Source organism: Macrosteles quadrilineatus, unplaced genomic scaffold (assembly GCF_028750875.1).
Source record: "Macrosteles quadrilineatus isolate MER2022 unplaced genomic scaffold, UCM_ALF_1.0 Scaffold_2__2_contigs__length_208266976, whole genome shotgun sequence".
Lineage (NCBI taxonomy): Eukaryota > Metazoa > Arthropoda > Insecta > Hemiptera > Cicadellidae > Macrosteles > Macrosteles quadrilineatus.
In genome coordinates this window covers 129,773,491-129,795,268 of record NW_026542595.1, presented here as the reverse complement: position 1 = coordinate 129,795,268, position 21,778 = coordinate 129,773,491, and the positions used below count along the sequence as shown (strand labels likewise).

Genomic DNA, 21,778 nt, shown 5'->3' with positions numbered 1-21,778 from the left:
ATATAAATATATGTATAGATGACGATAATGTAAACAAATCTGGGAAGGGAACTTTAAAGGTTTCTGGGGCAAAGCCCTAAGGGAATTTACTTTGTTTTTCTTTTGATATGGCTCATCTACCTACTGATTGAGACCTTTCTTTGGACACCTCTATGAAGTTTCTACGCCCAGCCGTTCTCTCAAATTAGTGGAGACAACTAAATATTCAGATTCCCCATGTTAATTTTATGGGAAAAAACACAACTTTGATGGAAGATCCTGTCCAAACTAATAAAGACTTCAAAAAATGAAAAACTTTTTGCAAAACTACAGATCAGGGCCATTTTTTTTACACTTTAATTATCAAAACCGGTCCTAAAATGAGAGAGGGGTTCTGTTCACAAAAATCGGCTTAGCGTATTATATATATAGAAGATCTTTTCCACTTTTTACTAAAAACGCTATTCATAAAGTTCAGGTGAATACACACACAATGCCATATGATAATAAATCAGTAGTCTATCATCTGGTAGATAGGCTACATAAGTGACCAATTGACTATTTATATAGATTTGCATAACAACACTACCTTTTATAAAATTTAGTTTACTACTAATTTCCAGAAATGAATGAAGGGGAAGGTGAGGGTGAAGGAGATGATACTATTGGGGTATGTGTTAGCTAAAAACATATAAAATCATTAATTCTAACTAACTTTATATTGCTGATTTACCTCATGGAATGCCAAACATCAAACTTCTGAGAACATAAATATTTATCATTTTGTTACATTTCAGTAACTCTTTCTTCAAACCCCTTAAACATAGTTCAACCTTACACCCTGCAGTGTAAAAATAACTTTTTTGTGATAACTAACTCTTACTTCTCTTTAGGAGTATGATGGAGAGCGGAACAAGTTGAAACAAAGGCATGGGAGAGGTCGAGCGTTACTGCCCAATTCTGACTTCTACGATGGACATTACAAAGAAGGCCTGAGGAATGGTCAAGGACATTATGTGTTCAAGGGAGGTGCCCAGTATGTTGGGGAGTATAAGGATGGAGTCAAACATGGTGTCGGAACATTCTATTACCCCGATGGATCAAATTATGAAGGTAAAATACTAGGTACTCCATATTACCGTATTGGTACTTCCAGATTTATTTGCTATGCTTGATTGTAAAATCTTGTTGGTATATGTAAACATGATTTATGTCTACTGTACAAACATATCTCTTAACTACTAACTAGCTTATACAGGTTCAGGCCTGCTGTTTGCATGTGACTGAGACACGCAATACGGGCCCGAGAGACAATTGCACTCCCCTCTCCCCTTCTGTACAAGGAACATTTTCTCCTTGCAGCCCCAACAAACCTAAAACCCCTTGGCCCTCAGCCCACTAGGCCCATTAAACATTGAGGCCTGTACATGATTCTTGTTTTTCCTAACGTTTTTAGCAACACTATATTGCTTAGTTTTTAGGTACGGAACATATTTTCCTATTATTATCCTATCCATACTAAAGTTACAATCTAGTTTTGGTTCTTGTCATATTTTACTTAAGCTTGTAGGCCTATATATATAAGCCTGCATGTATTGGTGTGGTGTAATACCCAAAATACAATCAATATTGAAACAATTTAACTTATTTATTGCATTCTATTAGTCTGTGTGATATTTTTAAGGAAAAACAAGTGGGTCATTAAGATTTTTAAAAGGAGATAAAGTTTAGCTGGCTTACCTGAGAAAGTTGGTAACCAAGATAGATTCACAATAAAAAATCACAAAACATAAGTATAATATTTTGTTCTGATATAGCCTAGCACTTCTTCAGAAGGTAGATTAGAGAGAAATCACTATAACTTTCTAAGGTAATCTAGCCGTACTCCATCCCCTTTTTTAAAAATCCCCCATTTATCCGTTGCATGTTTGTATTTTTCTATTACAAGCTATGGTGACAGAATTAAACTAACAATGTTGTTAATCACAGTAAAGTTACCTGGTATTTTCACACTGTACTACAATTACAATCATTTTCTTTCTATCAAGGTGAATGGAAAAACGACAAGCGTGATGGTAAAGGTGTCTACACTTACGCTCAAGGTGACGTCTACAGCGGAGACTGGGAACAAGATGAGAGAAGTGGACTTGGTACCTACACATACAAAACATCCGGTGTAGTCATGCATGGGTTGTGGCAGAAGGGGAAAATGGAGGGAAGAGGGAAAATCACATATCCTACCTTCACATTTCATGGAACATTTCTGCACAACATGGTAAGTGTATAGATAATTTGTTTTCTCTTTGCGTTCAAGAATTTCTCTCATGAGGTTAAATTTTACTTCCAGTCCACAATAACGCTAAACTACAAATCTTTCATTAATCTTATGTGACATCATTTCTATGTTAATGTTATCTTCCCCTCGTATAGACAGTTCATCAGAGGTATAATTATGAAATTTCCAATGAAAGCGTTGTCCAGTTTAGTTTTGCAGAATAATACTACCAATACATAGAGACGACTAAGGAAGATGACTACACCACTGGTCCTCAAGATAAGCAAACAAACAAAACTGGTTATTTATGTGAATCAATGTCATTGTTATAGTTATTTGTTCTTTTGTAGCAAAGCAAATAAATCAAAACTTAACAAACTATTTCCTATTGCTAAGTCTAAAAAAAAATTACAGTAAGGTTAAGGTTTTGTCTGGGAGCTAAAATCGGAGGCAGTTTTTAAACTTCTTTAACCATTCGAGTTTAAGAAGTATGTTCCTTAAACATCTTCCCACTCAATACATTCACTGAGAAGGATGTTAAAATTATTATCATTTGCAGTAAGGCTTTGTTAAACAGTCTGCTTTAAAGAATGCACTTTAATTACGAGTAGTACAACATCTTGCCTAGACGTGTTTCACCCTTTGGGTCTGATGATGATTGGAGTTGGAATGTTCAATTTAAAAAAATTACCGTATTTATCGTCTTGTAGTTGACAAATAAAGGTGCCGAAATATATAGTGTCATAAAGATGTTTTTTTATAAACACTCAGTATAATATTAGTTGTAAAATATTGTTGCGTTTGCTTACTTAATATGCCATGGATTAAAACCTGTATTTTTCAGCCAATCGGAAAAGGTTGTTTCGTCTTTGATAACTACTGCATTCAAATTGGTCACTACGTACATTTATCGGACGAACAGCCTGATGCTGACAAGGAGGAAGTACTGGCTGAAGAGGAGGAGAAGGCATCTCCGAGAGAAGGCTATCCAAAAGGCTTGAAGGCAGTTTGGCGGCCGAGAGAAATCCTACCATACTCCCCCGAACTGATACCTCCTGACCCTAAAATACCTATCAAACCCCCACCTACACCCGAGGAAGAGTCGGGTGAAGAAAGAGAGGTTGATGAAGTAGGAGAGCAAAGTGAAGACGTACAGGGAGAAGAAACTGAGCCTCCAGCTGTTGATGAAGAGACCGAAGAAGTGGAAGATGGAAATGTTGAAGAGGAAGAATTGCCTGCAGCTGTTGAAGATTACACTACTGAGAAGATGGAGATGGAGTCAAGTAATGACTTGGGTGAGTGTGGGTACATCATTGATATTGTTAAGTTTTAGCGAATTTCCCTATAGGGAAGTAGCTATTACCGTAGGTCTCATGGTAAGACCTAAGCCCGGGACCGATTTACTTTTTCATTTTGATGTCCCCAGAGGCCAAAAACACCATTCGTTCAAATTTTTATATATCTATATATAGAGATATATATATATATATATATATATATATATATATATATATATATATGTGTCCATCCGCACGATAACTTGAGTAATTTTTGTCCGATTTTGATAAAATTTGGTTTAAAGGTGTAAGGCGGGATAAACTTGAATGAGTTCGCGAACCAGCATGATCGGACTGTGGGAACGGGGGTTTATGGGGGGTTTTATGGGGTAAAAATAGGTTTTTCCCATTTTTGACCCTAAAAACAAAAAATTTCACAATTTATTTTTAAACCATTTTGTAGAGCTTAAAAAAACAAATAATTTAGTATATTGAAGCATTATTATGCGCCTGATTGTTACGGAGAAAATTCAAAAAAATTGTAATTTTAAAATTCCCATGTTATTCTTATGGAGAATAAGTCAACTGTTGTAGTTTGCTTGTTTATGAACATATTTTGATCAAATTTGGAAAATACATTAATTTCTTACTAAACCACAGTACCTTTTAATATTTTACATTAAAAAAAACTTTTTTACCCTCCCTGTTGCAGCAAACCTAAGTACTCATTAAACTTATTCTGTTTAAATAGGGAATAAATGTGATATTTTTAGGGGACATTTTAGTTTAAATCCAATCAGGCAGATGGAAATTCGCTAAGTCTGCAGGTTTGCTGCGACGGGGGTATTTAAACATTTTTTAGTTAAAGATTTTTCAAATTTTACTTAGTTATGTCATTAATGTGAAATTAAATATTAATAAAATAACTACGAAGTGAACAATCAAGCTAACAAACTAAAAGAATTTTATTGTTTTAGATCCTGATGCAGCGCCAGAGTAGACCTGGTTAAAAGAACGAAAGATACATTTTCTATTTAATATTTGGATTGTTTTTGTAAATGTGGTGTGAAATAAAATATAAAACTCAAAACCAGTGTTTCCTTTTTACACAAGATAAGATTATGTTACTAAGCCGGAATCAGTAACTTCAAGTTTCAACAAAACAATTTATGTTTTCCTTTCTTTTGTAGTTGAATATTGACATAAAGTCAATGATATAGTATGACAAAATTTATTTAAAGCAACATGGTAGCAATATAGCTTTGACAATAGTCACTGATAAAAGTTAAAAAAATTTTGTTATATTATAAAAAGGTAAGAAAATTAAAACATTGCATTCAGATTTTGAACTAAAGTTCAACGATAAAATATTGTTAAACTAATATAGGAATCAAATTAAATTCACTTTTACAATGTTAAAATGATTATTTCATTTCGTCGTATGAGTAACACATAACAGGACTTCACAAGAAGAAATATTTTCATGGAAGAGAAAACATATTGCAGATTTGGTAGGTCTATTTACAATTTCATAAAATTAATACATTCATTTGTAATTACTTCCTAATTACTTTGTAATGTACTTACATATGATACTTGTTTCTTGTTTTGTCCACTAATTGCTTTTATTGCACAATCATATAACTAATACTGAACATATGGCTATGATAAGAGCATATTGCAATCTCCATCATACTCATCCTTATCAAGTAAAACATGTTAAAACTGTGGTTGAAGAACGATGATTGAAGGTAATGTTGAAAGTCTGCAGTAGAAGCTGTGTTGGTGGGTACTGACTGTGATGGTTATTGGTTTAGCTGGACTTAGAGTACAACACACATATATTAATTCAAAAGAAAAGCTGGACTTTTTCAGAGTAATTCCCAGTTTCTGAGAAGCTTTATTGTTTGGAAAATGTAAGTATTCATAAAGATTCATGGGTTGTTAAGTTTGTACATTACCTGTTTTTAGCTACAGTAGTTACCAGATTGGATTTTTTTGCTTTAGATGATGTAATTTTATTTTTAAGCCACATTTAATTTAACCTCGAGCCCTCTTGGAACACTCTTTCTGCTCATTGATGTACTAAACTTCTAGAAAGAAAGTTTAGGTAATTAATTTATATCATTACTGTATTTAAAATGGAGACACAAATTAGGTGTTTGTTTATCCATGTTTCCAAGTATACAGAAAAGATGAGTTAGGGATGGGTTGAATTAGTTGTGCAATACTGATGATTAGTACAGTAGTTTCTATTGCCAATGTGAATCATCTAGCAGGTCCGTATATTAAAAGCAAAATGATCAAGAGGTCACCTGTGGATCCAATTTTGAGCCATCAAAAAGCTAATGATTTTTCTCAAGATCAAACTGACAGCCTCTTGATCAGTAAGCATTCACACCCAGCTTGGTAGTTACCTCTTGCTATTTTAATTCTTCATTCTAGGATAAATCATCAAACAAGCTATCAGAAATAATCTACAAACATCCCAGAACCTCAAGGGTAAAACTGTGCTATTATAATGTTATAGCTAGAATAGTTGATTTTAAAAAAGCTATATTTTTTACATTGCTACATTCACACTAATAATATTATTAAATATTTTTCAGAAAAAATGTTAAGATTGGAAGATGTTTGGAACTTTATATTCTACCTTTTCCTTGGACTCATCCCTCTTCTCGTCTTTGCTTACTTTTACCTCACTTCAACATTTGATCACTGGAAGAAGAAAGGAGTTGACCACATAAAACCATCATTCCCCTTCGGTAATCTTGGTGACGTAATGATGGGAAGGAAGTCTCTAACGGACCTTACGATTGAACAGTACACACAGTTCGAAGGGAAACCTTACTTCGGAATCTTCAACTTTACAACGCCAGTGTTGGTTTTGAAGGACCCGTCGATTGTTGAAAGAGTTCTTATGACAGATTTTGCGCATTTCTGCGACCGAGGGGAAGATAACCTTGCACCTGAAAATGATCCGTTCAACTACTACATCGGGAACCTCTCTGGAGATACGTGGAGACAATTAAGACACAAGATCAACGGAGCTTTTTCTAACAGCAAGTTAAAACGGATGACAGAGTTGATATCTTTTTGTGCAAACTTTATGCTAGAACACATTGCAGGACAGGTTGCTAAAAAAGAAAGTATCTATCTGGATTGTTTAGGTTATGGTTTCTCACACCGAGTAATAGCAAAATGTGCTTTTGGTATTGAATGCGACGAATATGGGGTCAAAGAGTTCATAGTGCATGTGAAAAAAATTTTTCTCAAAATGAAAGTTGTTCACATGATCATTTTATCACACATATATACTCCTCGTTTGATTAAGTTTTTGTATATGATACCACCAGTTGACAAAGTTGTGCAATACTTCAAAACTATAAGCTTAGAAACCATCAGAGTACGTCAGGGAGTACAAGTAAAACGCAATGATTTCCTACAAGTATTGCTTGATTTGAGGGAGGAAGAAATTAAAGAAAACAGAAATGATGCTGTTGAAAACACTACCACAGTTAGTTCCTACAGGAAATCTTCTACTGGCAAAGGGACTTTGGAAAAGAAATGTTGTAAGTAATAAATATGTTTCTATAAACATGAAGTAAAGATATAGTTTTTATTATATACAGTATAGAGAGTATAAAGAATCTGATGGAGTATTTAAATTTTTTTTTGTACACATATCAACTGTTGTATTTTATAAACTTCACTAGTTACTCAAATTGCATACTGCAGGTATTCATTCCAGTTTCGTCAGAATGAATTTTATGGCTTTTACATTAGTATAACCAGCCGACCATAAGGGAGAGAAAGTTCGTATTAGGGAAACAAGCCATTGACATTTTTTTACAGTTACCTAACATAGCCCTAAATAATGTTTACCTAACTCTAACTCGTTATAATGAGTCATATACAATTTATGAAACACACCAATTCACGACTATTATTAGTGATTTGGAAACTGATTTGAATTATAATTGATTATTAATGAGTGTTAGATTCTTAAAATTCTAAATTCCCCTCTATCTGTGAAGGGCTACAACATGAAATCAGCTCAATTTATTATTGCAACATTTTTGTTACTTCATCGTATAGATCAAAGGCGAGTTTTAATGTAATGGAATTAATAGAATCATTCAAACTACTTGGTGTATTAACAAAATGTTTTTACAGTGTTCACAGAGAACATGATCATGTCCCAAATGTTCATGTTCATGAGCTTAGGCATGGAGACAACAGCTGTGGCTGTGACGTTTATTTTCCTCGATTTGGCGACAAACGCAGAGGTTCAGGCTAAAGTTCAAGAGGAGATAGACTCAGTTGTCGACAGGTACGGAGAACTCAGCTATGAGGCTACCCAACAACTCAACTATCTGGACTTGGTCATACAAGGTAAGGGATCAAATATAAGTGCCATGTAAGGGGGCTACTGTATTTTATTTAACAAATTTTTATGTTTTTGCATGATCCCAAATTATATAATCTTATATACTAAAAAAACTTTTGCAAAACTTAACATCTAGCATGACCATACTACTCTGGACCGAATTATACGTGGTTGGTACCAAATGAAAGATGTTTTCCTGTAGATGTGCAGAATCCCTTTATAAATTAAAATTGGCTAAAAAAATAAGCACAAAAAAAATGCCTCATACACAATCATACCATTGTGCAATAATGCAAATAATATTGAATATGAATGGGCTAAATGAAGTTGAAAATAGATTGCAAAATATTGTGTTGACTCAAAAAGATAAGAAATGTATTGCAATCTTCAAAACCTTCAATTGTGTGTATAGAGATGGTAAGATGGTAATGGTAATGACAAATTTTGATTGGAGCACTTTGGCACTTGAATTTTTCTCTTCTTCCTTGTACCCCCCCCAGCGCCCCCCCCCCCCAAGGAACCTAAATGCCCCTGGGCCCATAAAGCCGGGTTTTCCTAGGCGCGGAAGTGGAGAGCTGAGAGAGGAATGCGGAGAGCGGACTCCACTTGTCTTAGGTCATTTAATGTTACTGTTTTCCTAGAAGCGGAGCGGAACACCATGTTAATCTCTTTTTCACTCTCCGCTTTTATCTTTTATGAATCTTTTATGTTTTCCAGAGAGTCTACGACTCCATCCAGGATTCCCGTACCTCCACCGAGTGTGCGTGTCACCCTACAGGGTGCCCGGCTCAGAACTTACTCTAGAGAAAGGCACAACAATTCTCATACCCTCCTGCGCAATCCACCTCGACCCTGGCAACTATCACGAGCCTCAAGTCTTCAACCCTGAGAGATTCCTCGACAACAACTACAAACCTAGTCCCACTTACTTGCCGTTTGGTGTTGGACCTCGTATGTGCATTGGTAAGTTTCATTTTGATAGAAGAACTTAAAATTTATTTTGGTATGTCAAGTTTTACTCTAGAAGGATGGTGAATAGCGTTTGAGATTTTAGTCAATAAGTTATTATGGTTTTAAAATTTATCACCTAATTACTAAATTATCTGCTAATTTTAAAGAAAGCCACAAGAACGAAAGTGTCATCTAAATTTATTTGTCACTAGCTGTGTGCCCGTTCTACGCACGGGGATCTTATAGTAGTCAGTTGAAACCTTCTTATATTAAGATTAAGAACAGCAATTAGTTTGCATATTTGCAGATATGCTGGCAAAACTATTATATATATAAACCTTCGCAAATACAGTATCTGACAGTTCAAGCCAAAATAAATGCTTCGCAATTAAATGTCACCCGGATTGTGTTGGTCCATATGTCCAATGATTAAACTAAAAAATGTTTTATAGATCCATGAAGCGTAGCCCTAAAGTAGGCCTATAATTGAAAGTTACTTTCCACATCGGTTAACTTAAACGTATTTAAAGTACTACCTCAACCTCACCATTTAACACTTTATTCCGGTTGACATTTTCAGTATCAAAGGTGCTCTTGTCCATTCCGTGAAACACTGAGAAATAAGGACATTAATGCGTTACCAACATACAACAAAACAACACAATACAACAATCCAACAAAGGCCACGAACTATTGATACATAAACAATATAAAGGCGTAAACAATTCATGATAGTTTGCCCAACAAATGTTTTACTCAAATAGGTTATCATTTTCTTAGCATACCGGGTAAGCTAAGATTTGGAATCCAGACAGAAAAAGCAAAACTTATACAGAGTTAAGACATCACTGAAATTGAATACGGACGGCTCTAATAAATAAGGTGCAACACCAACGATATCAAATTTGTAAACTACCGGTTCTAAGGAAAAGAACCAGTACCTACGTAAGAACCTACCTAAGAACTATAGTAAATCGGACCAATTAAATACATTAATATCTAGTCCCGAGGTTATTGATCTCTTGCTTTTGGATTTTCTCGTAAAAAGTTATAGCGTAAACTTATCGGTGTCAGTTTGAAAAAAAGCAACCTTACCCAAACAACTTTTTGTTATTTAATAGATTACGCATTCTCTAAACAATGATTAGTATATCTATTAACATTAGAAGGAAATTTGACGAAAATCACACAATGTTGGGGTTTTGGTCATTGGTAATTATATTTCTTAAGTAGGTAGGCCATGTATTCTATGGAAAAGTATTGGTATCAAGGATCGTCGTCAAAAAGGTTGTTATGAATAAATATGTAGGCTTACGTACCCAAGATATGAGCTACGGGCCTATTGGCTGTATGGTCCAGCGATTGCATCACACGGTGAGTAGAAACAGAAAGTGACACATTGGAAAAGCGAGTTTATCACTTCCTCTGTTAAACCTCTGTTACAATCACCCACTGCAGTTGTGATTTTTTACTTTACACTTTACACAACCGCCATTGAAGCGCCGTCAATGAGTGGAAACCTTTTTTGTAAGCTATTGGCAACGATCATTTCAGTGTCACAGCCCTATACAACACTGATTCAAGGTCTTCTTCTTTCTGGTTGTCAAAACTCAAGAAACATTTTATACTCAAAGAATTTCTGGTTCCGATTTGGACGATGTCTAGTTATTTAATTTCATTTACGGTTATACACTATTAGACTATATTATTGCACTTGCGATTAATTAAATCCGATATGTAAGAAAAACGTTTTTAATCTCACTTGGTTGGGATTTGCTTTCAAAACGTGATTCGAAATAGTTGCGGTATTTGTAAACAACATTTGTAAACATGTCATTGACAGCTAGAAAAAATAATCTTGATCCGAACAGCTGTTCGTTATTTCATAGACGATCATGTGATAAAAATTGGACGGAAATTTGACAAAAATCGCACAAAACTGCATTTTTGAACGTCCGTAATTTTATTTACAAAGTAGTGAGGCTATATTTAAATCACTAAAGACACTCTCGCCAATCCAGTGAATACATTAAAATGACTTGGATCTTGATATGTACTCTGGTTTTCACGGAGAAGATAGCGTAAAATGCCATCTTGAGTGTTACAGACAAAGGGACAGACAGACAGACAGACAGAAATTGAGATAAGACTCGTTTCTGCTTCTTTAATGTATAAAACGTAAAAATAACCTAAAAGTATATAATTCTGAGCAATGTACAGACAAAACTCTAATTTTATTTATATAGATTTGTAATAATTCGCTATCCTTTAAAATGTTTGTTTGGTCTGTATGCTGTTTACAATGCAATAAAGGAGTGAGTTTTGTTTGAATACAGTAGGAGTAAATAATTTTCCATAGACCTATGAATATATCACAGAATCACATGCTATTTGTCTACATACTATAAGTTACAGTAAATAAAAAAAAATATTCATCTTTGATTTTTTTTTTTATTTAATTTTGTGTACTCCTTTTTTGTTATCAGCTGTCAAACTGGTCATCCTGGAACTCAAGCTCGCTGTTGCTAAGGTGATGCAGCGGTATTCGGTGAAGCTCAAAAGCGAGACACCTCTTCCACCCAAATACGCTCCGACTTTTATGCCCAAACTGCTGCAAGGGCTCTGGGCAGAGTTTACGGAAAGACCACATTCTTAATGATCAATACTTTTATGTCATAAAAAAATTAAGTAGTATTTTGACTTTCATCTACTGTTCTAAATAAATATCTATTTTTAATGCAATTGTGAATTTCAGTTGTATTTTTTCTACCTTAATTGCTTTTAAACTGCAATGTTTTAGTATTACTTCCGTAAATATATATATATTTTTAAAGGGTTGATGGTAATACATGCTAGGAGTATGTGCCAGTCAATATTTAAAGTTCTATTGAGAATACAACTGAGTATTAAATTCTTGATGGGAGGGAAGATGAATTGTACAATGTACAGGGTGCGATGGAACGGATAAAGCAGCTTCAGTTGCGTGAAAGAAAGCTTTGTTATTTAATACAACCATATCATGTATTTATGTGTTTAAAAAATACGGTATATCATTGAAACTTATAATATACTCTGTACAAGGTACGTAAACCTATTTTTTTGGTCATAAATTAAAACAGTAATAAATAATTACGGTCCTGGAGGCGATGCTGAATAAAACAATTTGACAATTTGAAAACAATTTGAATTGAATTGAATTGAAAAATAACGAACAAAAATATTTTAATTTCAACAAATTTCATACAACTATATAGCTGTTTCCTTTTATTGTAGATTTAACAGTTTACATCTATATTCAAATGTAATAGTATATTAGTTACTAGTCCTGAAAATAAGTGTTTATTGGACGAGTGTGTGGTCGTTTCCATCCCATGCGAGACGAAGTCGAGTGCAGGATTGACATACGAGTCCATTAAACACATTTTGGACGAGTTACGTACAATATTTTACGCCATACACTACTCTAAAAATAAAAAAATCTGTACGGATCCTTATACCCACCGACCATTGTAAGGACTAAAAATCAATACTCATTTCCTCAAAGAGAGGTTATGTGTTTGTTTATAATCACTCATTGCCAAATAAAACAGCTGGTTGGTGTCTGTTAAAAACTCATTACAGTAGGACTGCAGTGGTACCATGTAGTGTTACATAGTCAATGGTATAGTACGTAAGGGTCGTAAGGAAAACCCATTTGATTAAGCTGGCAGCAAACAGCTGTTCTCTGGACTAAATCCTTACGTGGGAAGTTTGTTAAAACAATGTAGTGTGGCGTTAAAAAATTTATTTAAGGTTAACTTGAGATCTCTGCTGGGGCAGAGCCCCGTAGGAATTTCTTGAGACTTGATTGGAACCTCCATTCCAATTCCTGAGTTCTAATGGCTTGTAGTTTTTGAGATTATGGTGATCAGTGAGTGAGTGAGTGTTATTTGCCTTTTATAAGAGAAGTATTAAACTTCCGCTACTTTACCTATACATTTTTCTACAGAAATTATACAATATCATGTGTTTCTAAAGTAATAGTTTATGTCAATGTTTTAACCACACTCTGAATTAAATTTAATTTCAAATTTTACTCAAAAATTCGCTGCGGGTACACACCTTGGGGTGTTGCCAGGAATCTGTTAGGTCATAGGGATCAAAACGTCGATCCTCTGACTTTTGAATACTGTAGTAGTTATCCCAACTTTATGGACCAGCTATGGCAATTTTTTTCAAATAGAACTTTGTTAACCAATCCTAGAGTGTGTTTCCATCTTTGATTTTCTCCTGTAGTCTGTAGTATTTGGTACTGTAGTACTTGATGAGACGTAAGATACTAGGCTGCGATTGATTACCCTTTCAACTTGGTTTGAGAAAGAGTTAACTTGAAAAAAGTAGGTAAAAAATTTACATTTTAATTCATAGTCCATTATTGTATGAAAACTGAAAACTGACTTCAGCTTTAAGATGTGGATGCAATGTCTACCTCCACCAATAGTCAACGATTGAGCACAAGGAATACCTAACAAATAATACCTTTCTAACCAATAGCAAACCACATTATGGGGAAATGTTCTATGGGATAGGATTAAGGGACAAGTTAAACAAAAACGCTCACTAGGTAGGCATTCCACAGACAATGAAAGATGATAAAAAAGAACCGATAATTTTCTAGGCTGCATAATTGTTTTAAAATTATTATATCAACCTGAAACCAGAACAAAATACAAGGATGGTATTATTGATTAAATGTTTACAATGCTTAGTACTTAATAAGCTTGTAGTTTTAATGGACAGATTGTGTATTTTGTTGATAATATGTCTTGTAGTTCAGGACTATCTGAATAGATATCACCCTTTTATTGTGATTGTAATTTAGTTTTTGTTGGCACAGTAAAAATACAAGTTTATACCAACCATAATGTAGTTCTACTTTTTCAGGGTTATTCAATTTAAGGAATCATGTTCTGTTTTCTACTACTTGTTTTGATTATTGTATCATGCCTGATAACTTTCCTTTATGTTTACATTTCTTACAACTATGATTACTGGAAGAAGAAGAAAGTTCCTTTCATCCAACCGAGTTTTCCATTTGGCAATTTTGGTGATGTCATAATGGGAAGGAAATCATTCATAGATCTTTCCATAGAACAGTACAGACAGTTTCCAAATGAAAGATATTTTGGGGTTTTTGATTTTGGCACTCCTGTTTTGGTGATAAGAGATCCTGTGATTGTAGAAAAACTCTTGGTTTCAGACTTTCCAGTATTTTGCAACAAAAGGGTCGACTCAAGTAGTATGAATAATGAATTCTTTGCCAAGTTTCTCGGAGGTATGCAGGATCAAGATTGGAGAGATTTGAGAATGAAACTCAACACAGCTTTTTCATACAACAAGTTGAAACAGATTTTTGATAACATTTCTTCAAATGCCGATGATTTGGTTTCAAAGATAAACGTATACCACAGTAACAATGAAGAAGCAACTGCTAAAAGCTTATCGTCTCTGTTTTCATACAAGGCCATCACAAGTAGTCTCTTTGGTTTTGAATGCGACGATTCATTCTATAATTTGCTTATGAATACGTCTAAGAAAACCTTCATCAGATTTAACATTTTAGAGTGTGTATTCACAGTATTTTTTTATGTGCCAAAACTAGTGAATTTGCTATTCTACATACCGAGTGTGAATAAGGTTCTGAAGTTCTACAAAGATTTGAGCTTAGCTGCTGTGAAAGCCCGCAAGGACAGTTCAGGTAGAAGAAGTGACATTCTTCAAATTTTACTCGATTTAAAAAACAATGAGTTGAAAAACAACCGAGAGAATCCTTTGCATTCAGACAAAACTGGAAAAGATCAAATCTTACCCCCAAAATGTACAATGACTGGTGATTATTCCAAAAGTGACGAAGGTAAATTTTCTTTACAATAATTAATAGTTGTAGTAGTTGAGGTGTATTAGGTACTTTGTTGAGCGTTAATTTTGAGTAATAACCATAAGAAAACTGTTACATTGACACTTAACATACAAAGTTGAGATTTACGATACAAGTACCCTATTTTAAAAACCTATATCTTTAATTAAGGTATCATTTTAGAGGTTAAAATTGGATTAAAATTGAGTTTCAAGGTGTAGCTTCCTTGTTAATTTTCAAGATTTGTGTTGACTATGAATTTATTGTACACACTTACATTATAAAAAACATCATGAATTACTGCCGTAAATTTTCAAACTGCCCTCAATATAGTTGTATGTAGGAAGATTACTCTTGGTATTTTAACCTTACAATTCTATAATTTGAAAGACTCTAACCAATACTCCCTTCAGTAACTGTTACTGTGTATTTTAGATGGCTTCATCACAGCTCAGGTGTTTTCTTTTATGTGTCTTGGCGCCAACGGCCTCACCACAGCATTAGCAGTGTTACTGACTGACTTAGCATCCAATCCCTCGGTACAGACCAAAGTCCAAGCAGAGATTGACGAAATGTTGATAAAAACCAAGGAAATCAGCCCTAATACTTTGCAGCAATTAAAATACCTCGATGCAGTTATTCAAGGTAAGATTAATTACCGGTACAGAAGAATGCTGATTGGTAATAACTTGGGAGCAATGCAGCAATGAACATTAGACTTAAGAATATGGTTTATCTATAAAGGTTTGTTAGTAGCCTACTCATAGCATAGAGCCTCGTGCATTTTGGTATTAAACACCACCAAATATTTACAACCAATTTTGAAAAACTATATCGAAATATGCTAGAATAATTCTTTTACTGACATAAGTATTTACTGTGCTGTGGGTGTTGTCTTTTGTCTTTATAGGGTTAGTGAATATTTGGTTTTACACCTTTTAGCAGCAAATTTAACTGCAAGCTCTAACAATTTATCCGATGTTTTTCAATGGAATTTCCTAGAGTCTCTGCGTTTGAATCCTGGGTTTGCCGGGCCCCTAAGGACCTGCTCATCCCCCTACACTCTGCCAGGAACAGACCTAGTTCTGGAGACAGGAACAACAGTGATGATTCCAACTTGTGGCATCCATCTGGACCCAAACAACCATCCAGATCCGGAACTCTTCCTTCCAGAACGCTTCATTGACAACAATTTCAAAACAAGTGGTGCATATTTGCCTTTTGGTGCCGGACCGCGTATTTGTCTGGGTAGGTTTTGATACTATTGTGTAACCTGTTTAAAATTCAAAGTAGACTCTAAGTAGGCTACATTTTCAAAGATACAACTAAATTATTATTCCGTCTGTTTGTATAAAATACTATAAAACTAAGATAACCTGATTTTACTAAAGTCTAAGGATTAGGCATTAGGCAAGGCCAAATACATTCCCATAATGTTATGAGACTATGTGTCAAGGTACATAGATATAATATTTTTAATCTATGGAGCCCAGCAACCACAATGACTTTGTTACTTTTAACCAAATCACCAGCAGTACATTTTCAATTGTGATCAATTTGTAATCATTATTTTCATCAGTATTATTTTTTATATTTCACCTCTTTGACTCTTAACAAAAATATTTCATTTATGTGTTTTAACTTGTATGGATTGGCCTCTGGATAGCATATAAATTTATTAATCAAGGCCACATATGAGTTGCCGTAAAAACGACGAATTGTAGTACGAATCAATTGTTTTGAGGTATTCAATAATTACAATAACTCAGATAACTTAACACTAATACCGAAACCCCGGTCTGACAGGCCCACGGGAATTTTCAAAAACGCATGTTGGCAACACTGTTTACTTGGTAGATTCCATTCCCCCAATACCTTCCCCCATTTTCCTCCCCTACCTATTGATATATCATTTGTTCATTTTGCATGGGTGCCGTGACCTTGACAGGTCGTCTGTTCATAACATGTCCGTCTCAGAAGCCCAGCGTTAGTGTATTTTAAAGCGGGGTGTCACAGACCGAGGGTTTCGGTTTGTGTGTTTCTAAGCGGGGTCCATTATTTTTCAAATGGGGTCTCACAGACCGGCGGTTTCGGTTAACGTCAGCCTAGGTGGGGTTTCGGTATTAGTGTTAAACATTTATTGTTTAGTTTAATTTTTAACTTTTGTTGTAGCAAGAATAAATTTGATCTTTTTTGACATTTATCGTTTATTACAAGGGACAAAACGTATCTAGAAATTCTTCTCCTGATTAATTATTTATTTTCTGCTTAAATTACAAATACCCCTCCTAGCAGTTTCACATATGATTCAATTTTTAAATTTTTTCCACAACTGACAAATTCACGAAAAGAACAACACGTGTTATTCACGAGTATGTAACATATTGGTTAGAATTACATATTCTATGTTTCTAAAATTTTGATGTTTCAGTTTATAGACTGGTTATCCTAATGCTGAAGGTGGCAGTAACTAAAGTGCTCTGCAAGTATTCACTAAGGCTCAGTCCAAACGCTAAACTTCCATTACGCTACAAAGCCTCATTCTTGGGCATTCTTGAGGATGAATTATGGCTGAAGTTCGAACCAAGAATTTCTATTAAGTCTATGAATACAAGTGAATAAAGTCTTCGATTTTAACTAAGAATTTGAAATATATTTTTATTACTTAGGTGTTTTATTTATTTAGATCATATTATTTTTTAAGCTTGCTTTATAATACGAAACTGCCGTGGAAAAATATAAGTTTAAGTTAGACTATTTCAGCGGACCGTACAAAGTACCCATAGAAGATCAAAATCAGCTTTCCTTAACAGTTGTAAATTTTGATTGTAGCAATCGCGTGGAACAAAATTATTTATATTAGATAAAGTTTTTTTTTATTGTTGAATTATATTGTCAAAAATTTGATATATCGATGGTATAATGTACAGTAACACAATCGTAATAGACCAAATGATTCTAAACACTACTAAACAACTACATGAAAAGTATTTTTGTTTTCTCTAGCTCAGTTTGACAATTAATGATGCAAAATGAAGAAAAATATAGTTCATCACACGGGCAAAAAGTGAGTTTTTAACCCTTGCTCATTTTCGGACGTCGGCTTCATCTCGATCATAAAACTTGACCTCGAGTCAAAAAACGTTTCTATAGGGATGAAATATAATATTTGTTTTCTTTCTAGCTAAGATTGCCAATTAATGATGCAAATGAAGAAAAATATAGTTTAACATATCAACCCTCTCTCATTTTCCAACCGGCTTCACCACAATCGCAAAACTTGAGCTCGATTCGAAAAGAGTCACTTTACGCCCTAGTGATGAAATATACTATTATTCCCATGTATAGTTCTCTAATGCATTCTGTTTTAAATTAAAAATATTTACAAACATTGATGATCTTTGTATGTGATTGTGTGGAGTGTGGATCAGACCAGTTTTCAAGTTGTAGTCTAAGCAATTAGGTACTTTATTCAGTTGAAAAACAGCTGTTGCTGAAAATGAGAATGGTCGCCGGGTTACGCCTTTTGTATGTGTAGTGGATTTTTTCACGTTTTGTATTATAACCATTAGGACGCTTGTCAATCTATTACACCTGTCCAACTAAGTATATCCCGAATATTCTAGCTACATTTGTTCAGATAAAAAATACAATGTATGTACTTAAAGGCAAATATCTTTTTGTCTAACTCAATAAAATAAAGTACCGTAACAAAAAGGAGAAATATCTCACAAATATAGCTACTATACTGAGGAAAGTCATAGACGTACACTTGGGCTTTGTCTCAAGCCTTCAAAGGTTTGGGCGAGTCTTGAGAAGAAAATACTGGTTTGCGTCATGAAAACAAAATTTCATTAACTTTTGTTCTTATACCTACTTATACTACTACTAGTAAATGGAACTCTGTGCTGCATTTCTTAGTAATCATTGAAAGAGCCGATTTTCAAACTATAGAAACATAGGAAAGTCATAGAACACCATCAAGGAGAAGAAATAGAAATAATTTTTTTTTTTAAATTTATAATCCTTAGGCCTATCATGGACAACCTAATGCGGCTATGAGTAAGGCTATTTGTAGAAAACACTAAAAAAACAAGATCAGATTTTGAAAAATGAATAGATATTTAGGCCTACAAGAAATGTTGGTTATATCGATTTGTTATGTACAACTTTAAAAGAGTGTTTCCATAATCTTTGAGTTGAATCTTTTAAACTCATCAGAAATTATGACTGTTATTCGTTTTAAAATATCGCCTGTAATACTTAAGTAGTTGCTCGAATTCGAGCAACAGGAGCGAAGCTCACTTTCCCTCACTTTGTAACTTATCAAAACTTTGAGAGCATCAGAATGTAATGGCTTGACCAATTGATATGAAATTTGGCCAACAGCTAAAGAATACTGAGCACAATGTTTTGGTAAAAAATATTTGCAAATTTCCTTTTGGATTTTATTTTACGGGCCACACAATTTCGCTTGTTATTTTAATGTAAGTTGAAAGAAAATTATATTGGGTTTATGACATATGGGTTTATCTCGTTTCATTTAAATAAGATAAACATATGTTACTTGTTTGTAACTGTTTTGTTTACATTTCAATGTTTACTTTCATCCTAGGTTAAAGTTGTTGTAACAGTTTATCAATGGAAGTAACAGTTTTGCTATATTTGTTTTGAGCATGCCTCAAAAAAGGCCACGTGTCGTAATTAATATTGGTCGTCGCACCAATAATGCAAATATTGTAAAAGAGTGGCGTCGTGAACAAGAAGAACCAGATGAAGCAGTGGCGGAAGAAGCTGATAATGATAGGCAGTTAGCTAATCAATTCCAACATGAATTAGATGCACTAAAATTTTACACTTGCACTAACTGTCATCGCCAGCTTCAAACCAATCACAAATTTGTTCGCGTTGTCGTTCAAATGCAACTAAATTCACGGCGTTAAATAATATGGATGTGTCAAGTGTCCCGAACGAATTAACTGACCTGACGATTGTAGAACAAATGTTGATTGCACGAGTACATCCTGCTATGCCCATTTACAAAGTAGGCTACAAGCTTGAGGAGTATCCTATACTCTAATACGAGCAATGTTTGCTTGTATGTATGTATGCTTGCACCAAGATCTCGAAAACGGCTCCGACGATTTTCTTCAAATGTTGTAAATAGTTTATTCCTGGCCTAAAAACGAGTTTACTGCAATTAGAACTGCCAACAAAAATCTAATTACGTAGAAAAATGAAACTGAAAGTCACATTTTTTTAACATTAGTCTTATGGGTTGCTAAGTAACCATCTTGACTGAATTAAATAACAAGGAAAAAGTAAACAAAAGACTTAAGTTGTCTATCCACTCCACAGTATACTAGCAAAACAAAATACAGTACAAAAGGAAAAACATCAGTTGTTACTATTGAGCAAAGATTATACTGAAGATTACTCGATACATTGTAGTCAAGGGTAGCAGTGTGGAGTGTGAGATCTGTTTATGACGATTAGATTACGGTATCTGCAATCCTTAAATGCTATGGGAAGGGAAGGAAACAGGTCCGTGACATAGGAAGTGATGAGGGAAGTAATAATGGCGAGCAGTCTGGAATGTGGGAACTGTTTATGACGATTAGATTAAGGTATTTACAATCCTAAAATGCTATGGGAAGGGAGGGAAACAGGTCCGCGACGTAGGAAGTGATGAAGGAAGTAATAATGGCGAGCTGTCCGGGGTGTGGGAACTGTTTATGACGATTAGATTAAGATATCTGCAATCCTAAAATGCTATGGGAAGGGAGGGAAACAGGTCCGTGACGTAGGAAATGATGAAGGAAGTAGTAAAGGCAAGCAGTCCAGAGTGTGAGAACTGTTTCTGTTGATTAGATTAAGGTATCTGCAATCCTAAAATGCTATGGGAAGGGAGGGAAACAGGTCCGTGACGCAGGAAGTGGTTAAGGAAGTAGTAAAGGCAAGCAGTCTGGAGTTTGGGAACTGTTTATGACGATTAGATTAAGATATCTGCAATCCTAAAATGCTATGGGAAGGGAGGGAAACAGGTCCGTGACGTAGGAAATGATGAAGGAAGTAGTAAAGGCAAGCAGTCCAGAGTGTGAGAACTGTTTCTGTTGATTAGATTAAGGTATCTGCAATCCTAAAATGCTATGGGAAGGGAGGGAAACAGGTCCGTGACGCAGGAAGTGGTTAAGGAAGTAGTAAAGGCAAGCAGTCTGGAGTTTGGGAACTGTTTATGACGATTAGATTAAGGTATCTGCAATCCTAAAATGTTATGGGAAGGGAGGAAAACAGGTCCGTGACGCAGGAAGTGGTTAAGGAAGTAGTAAAGGCGAGCAGTCTGGAGTTTGGGAACTGTTTATGACGATTAGATTAAGGTATCTGCAATCCTAAAATGTTATGGGAAGGGAGGAAAACAGGTCCGTGATGCAGGAAGTGGTGAAGGAAGTAGTCAAGGCGAGCTGTCCGGAGTGTGGGAACGGTTTAGGACGATTAGATTAAGATATCTGCAATCCTAAAAAGTTATGGGAAGGGAGGGAAACAGGTCCGTGGCGTATAAAGTGATGAAGGAGGTAGTAAAGGCGAGCAGTCCAGAGTGTGGGAACTGTTTACGATGATTAGATTAAGGTATCTGCAATCCTAAAATGCTATGGGAAGGGAGGAAAACAGGTCCGTGACGTAGGAAGTGGTGAAGGAAGTAGTAAAGGCGAGCAGTCTGGAGTGTGGAAATTGTTTATGACGATTAGATTAAGGTATCTACAATCCTAAAATGCTATGGGAAGGGAGGGAAAAAGGTCCGTGACGTAGGAAGTGATGAAGGAAGTAGTAAAGGCGAGCAGTCCGGAGTGTGGGAACTGTTTATGACAATAAGATTAAGGTATCTGCAATTCGAAAATGTTATAGGAAGGGAGGAAAACAGGTCCCTGACGTAGGATGTGGTGATGGAAGTAGTCAAGGCGAGCTGTCCGGAGTGTGGGAACTGTTTATGACGTTTAGATTAAGATATCTGC

At 34.9% G+C, this 21,778-nt stretch overlaps 3 protein-coding genes across 3 annotated transcripts; all 3 read left to right on the top strand.

Annotated features, from left to right (window-relative positions):
* Positions 1 to 545: 545 nt before the first annotated feature.
* Positions 546 to 4,621, top strand: LOC128987469 (radial spoke head 1 homolog). Its single transcript, XM_054408328.1, has 5 exons — positions 546 to 649; positions 873 to 1,092; positions 2,028 to 2,254; positions 3,099 to 3,549; positions 4,509 to 4,621. The coding sequence occupies exons 1-5, from the start codon at positions 605 to 607 to the stop codon at positions 4,529 to 4,531; spliced, it is 966 nt and encodes a 321-aa protein (XP_054264303.1). The 5' UTR covers positions 546 to 604; the 3' UTR covers positions 4,532 to 4,621.
* A 655-nt stretch (positions 4,622 to 5,276) lies between these two features.
* Positions 5,277 to 11,601, top strand: LOC128986012 (cytochrome P450 9e2-like). Its single transcript, XM_054406083.1, has 5 exons — positions 5,277 to 5,447; positions 6,141 to 7,103; positions 7,708 to 7,926; positions 8,639 to 8,884; positions 11,359 to 11,601. The coding sequence occupies exons 2-5, from the start codon at positions 6,146 to 6,148 to the stop codon at positions 11,526 to 11,528; spliced, it is 1,593 nt and encodes a 530-aa protein (XP_054262058.1). The 5' UTR covers positions 5,277 to 5,447; positions 6,141 to 6,145; the 3' UTR covers positions 11,529 to 11,601.
* Positions 11,602 to 13,770: 2,169 nt separating this feature from the next.
* On the top strand, positions 13,771 to 17,390 carry LOC128984888 (cytochrome P450 6B5-like). The gene is made up of 4 exons (XM_054404257.1): positions 13,771 to 14,765; positions 15,204 to 15,413; positions 15,771 to 16,016; positions 17,200 to 17,390. Exons 1-4 carry the CDS (start codon positions 13,817 to 13,819, stop codon positions 17,388 to 17,390), a joined length of 1,596 nt encoding a protein of 531 aa, XP_054260232.1. The 5' UTR covers positions 13,771 to 13,816.
* Positions 17,391 to 21,778: the final 4,388 nt, after the last annotated feature.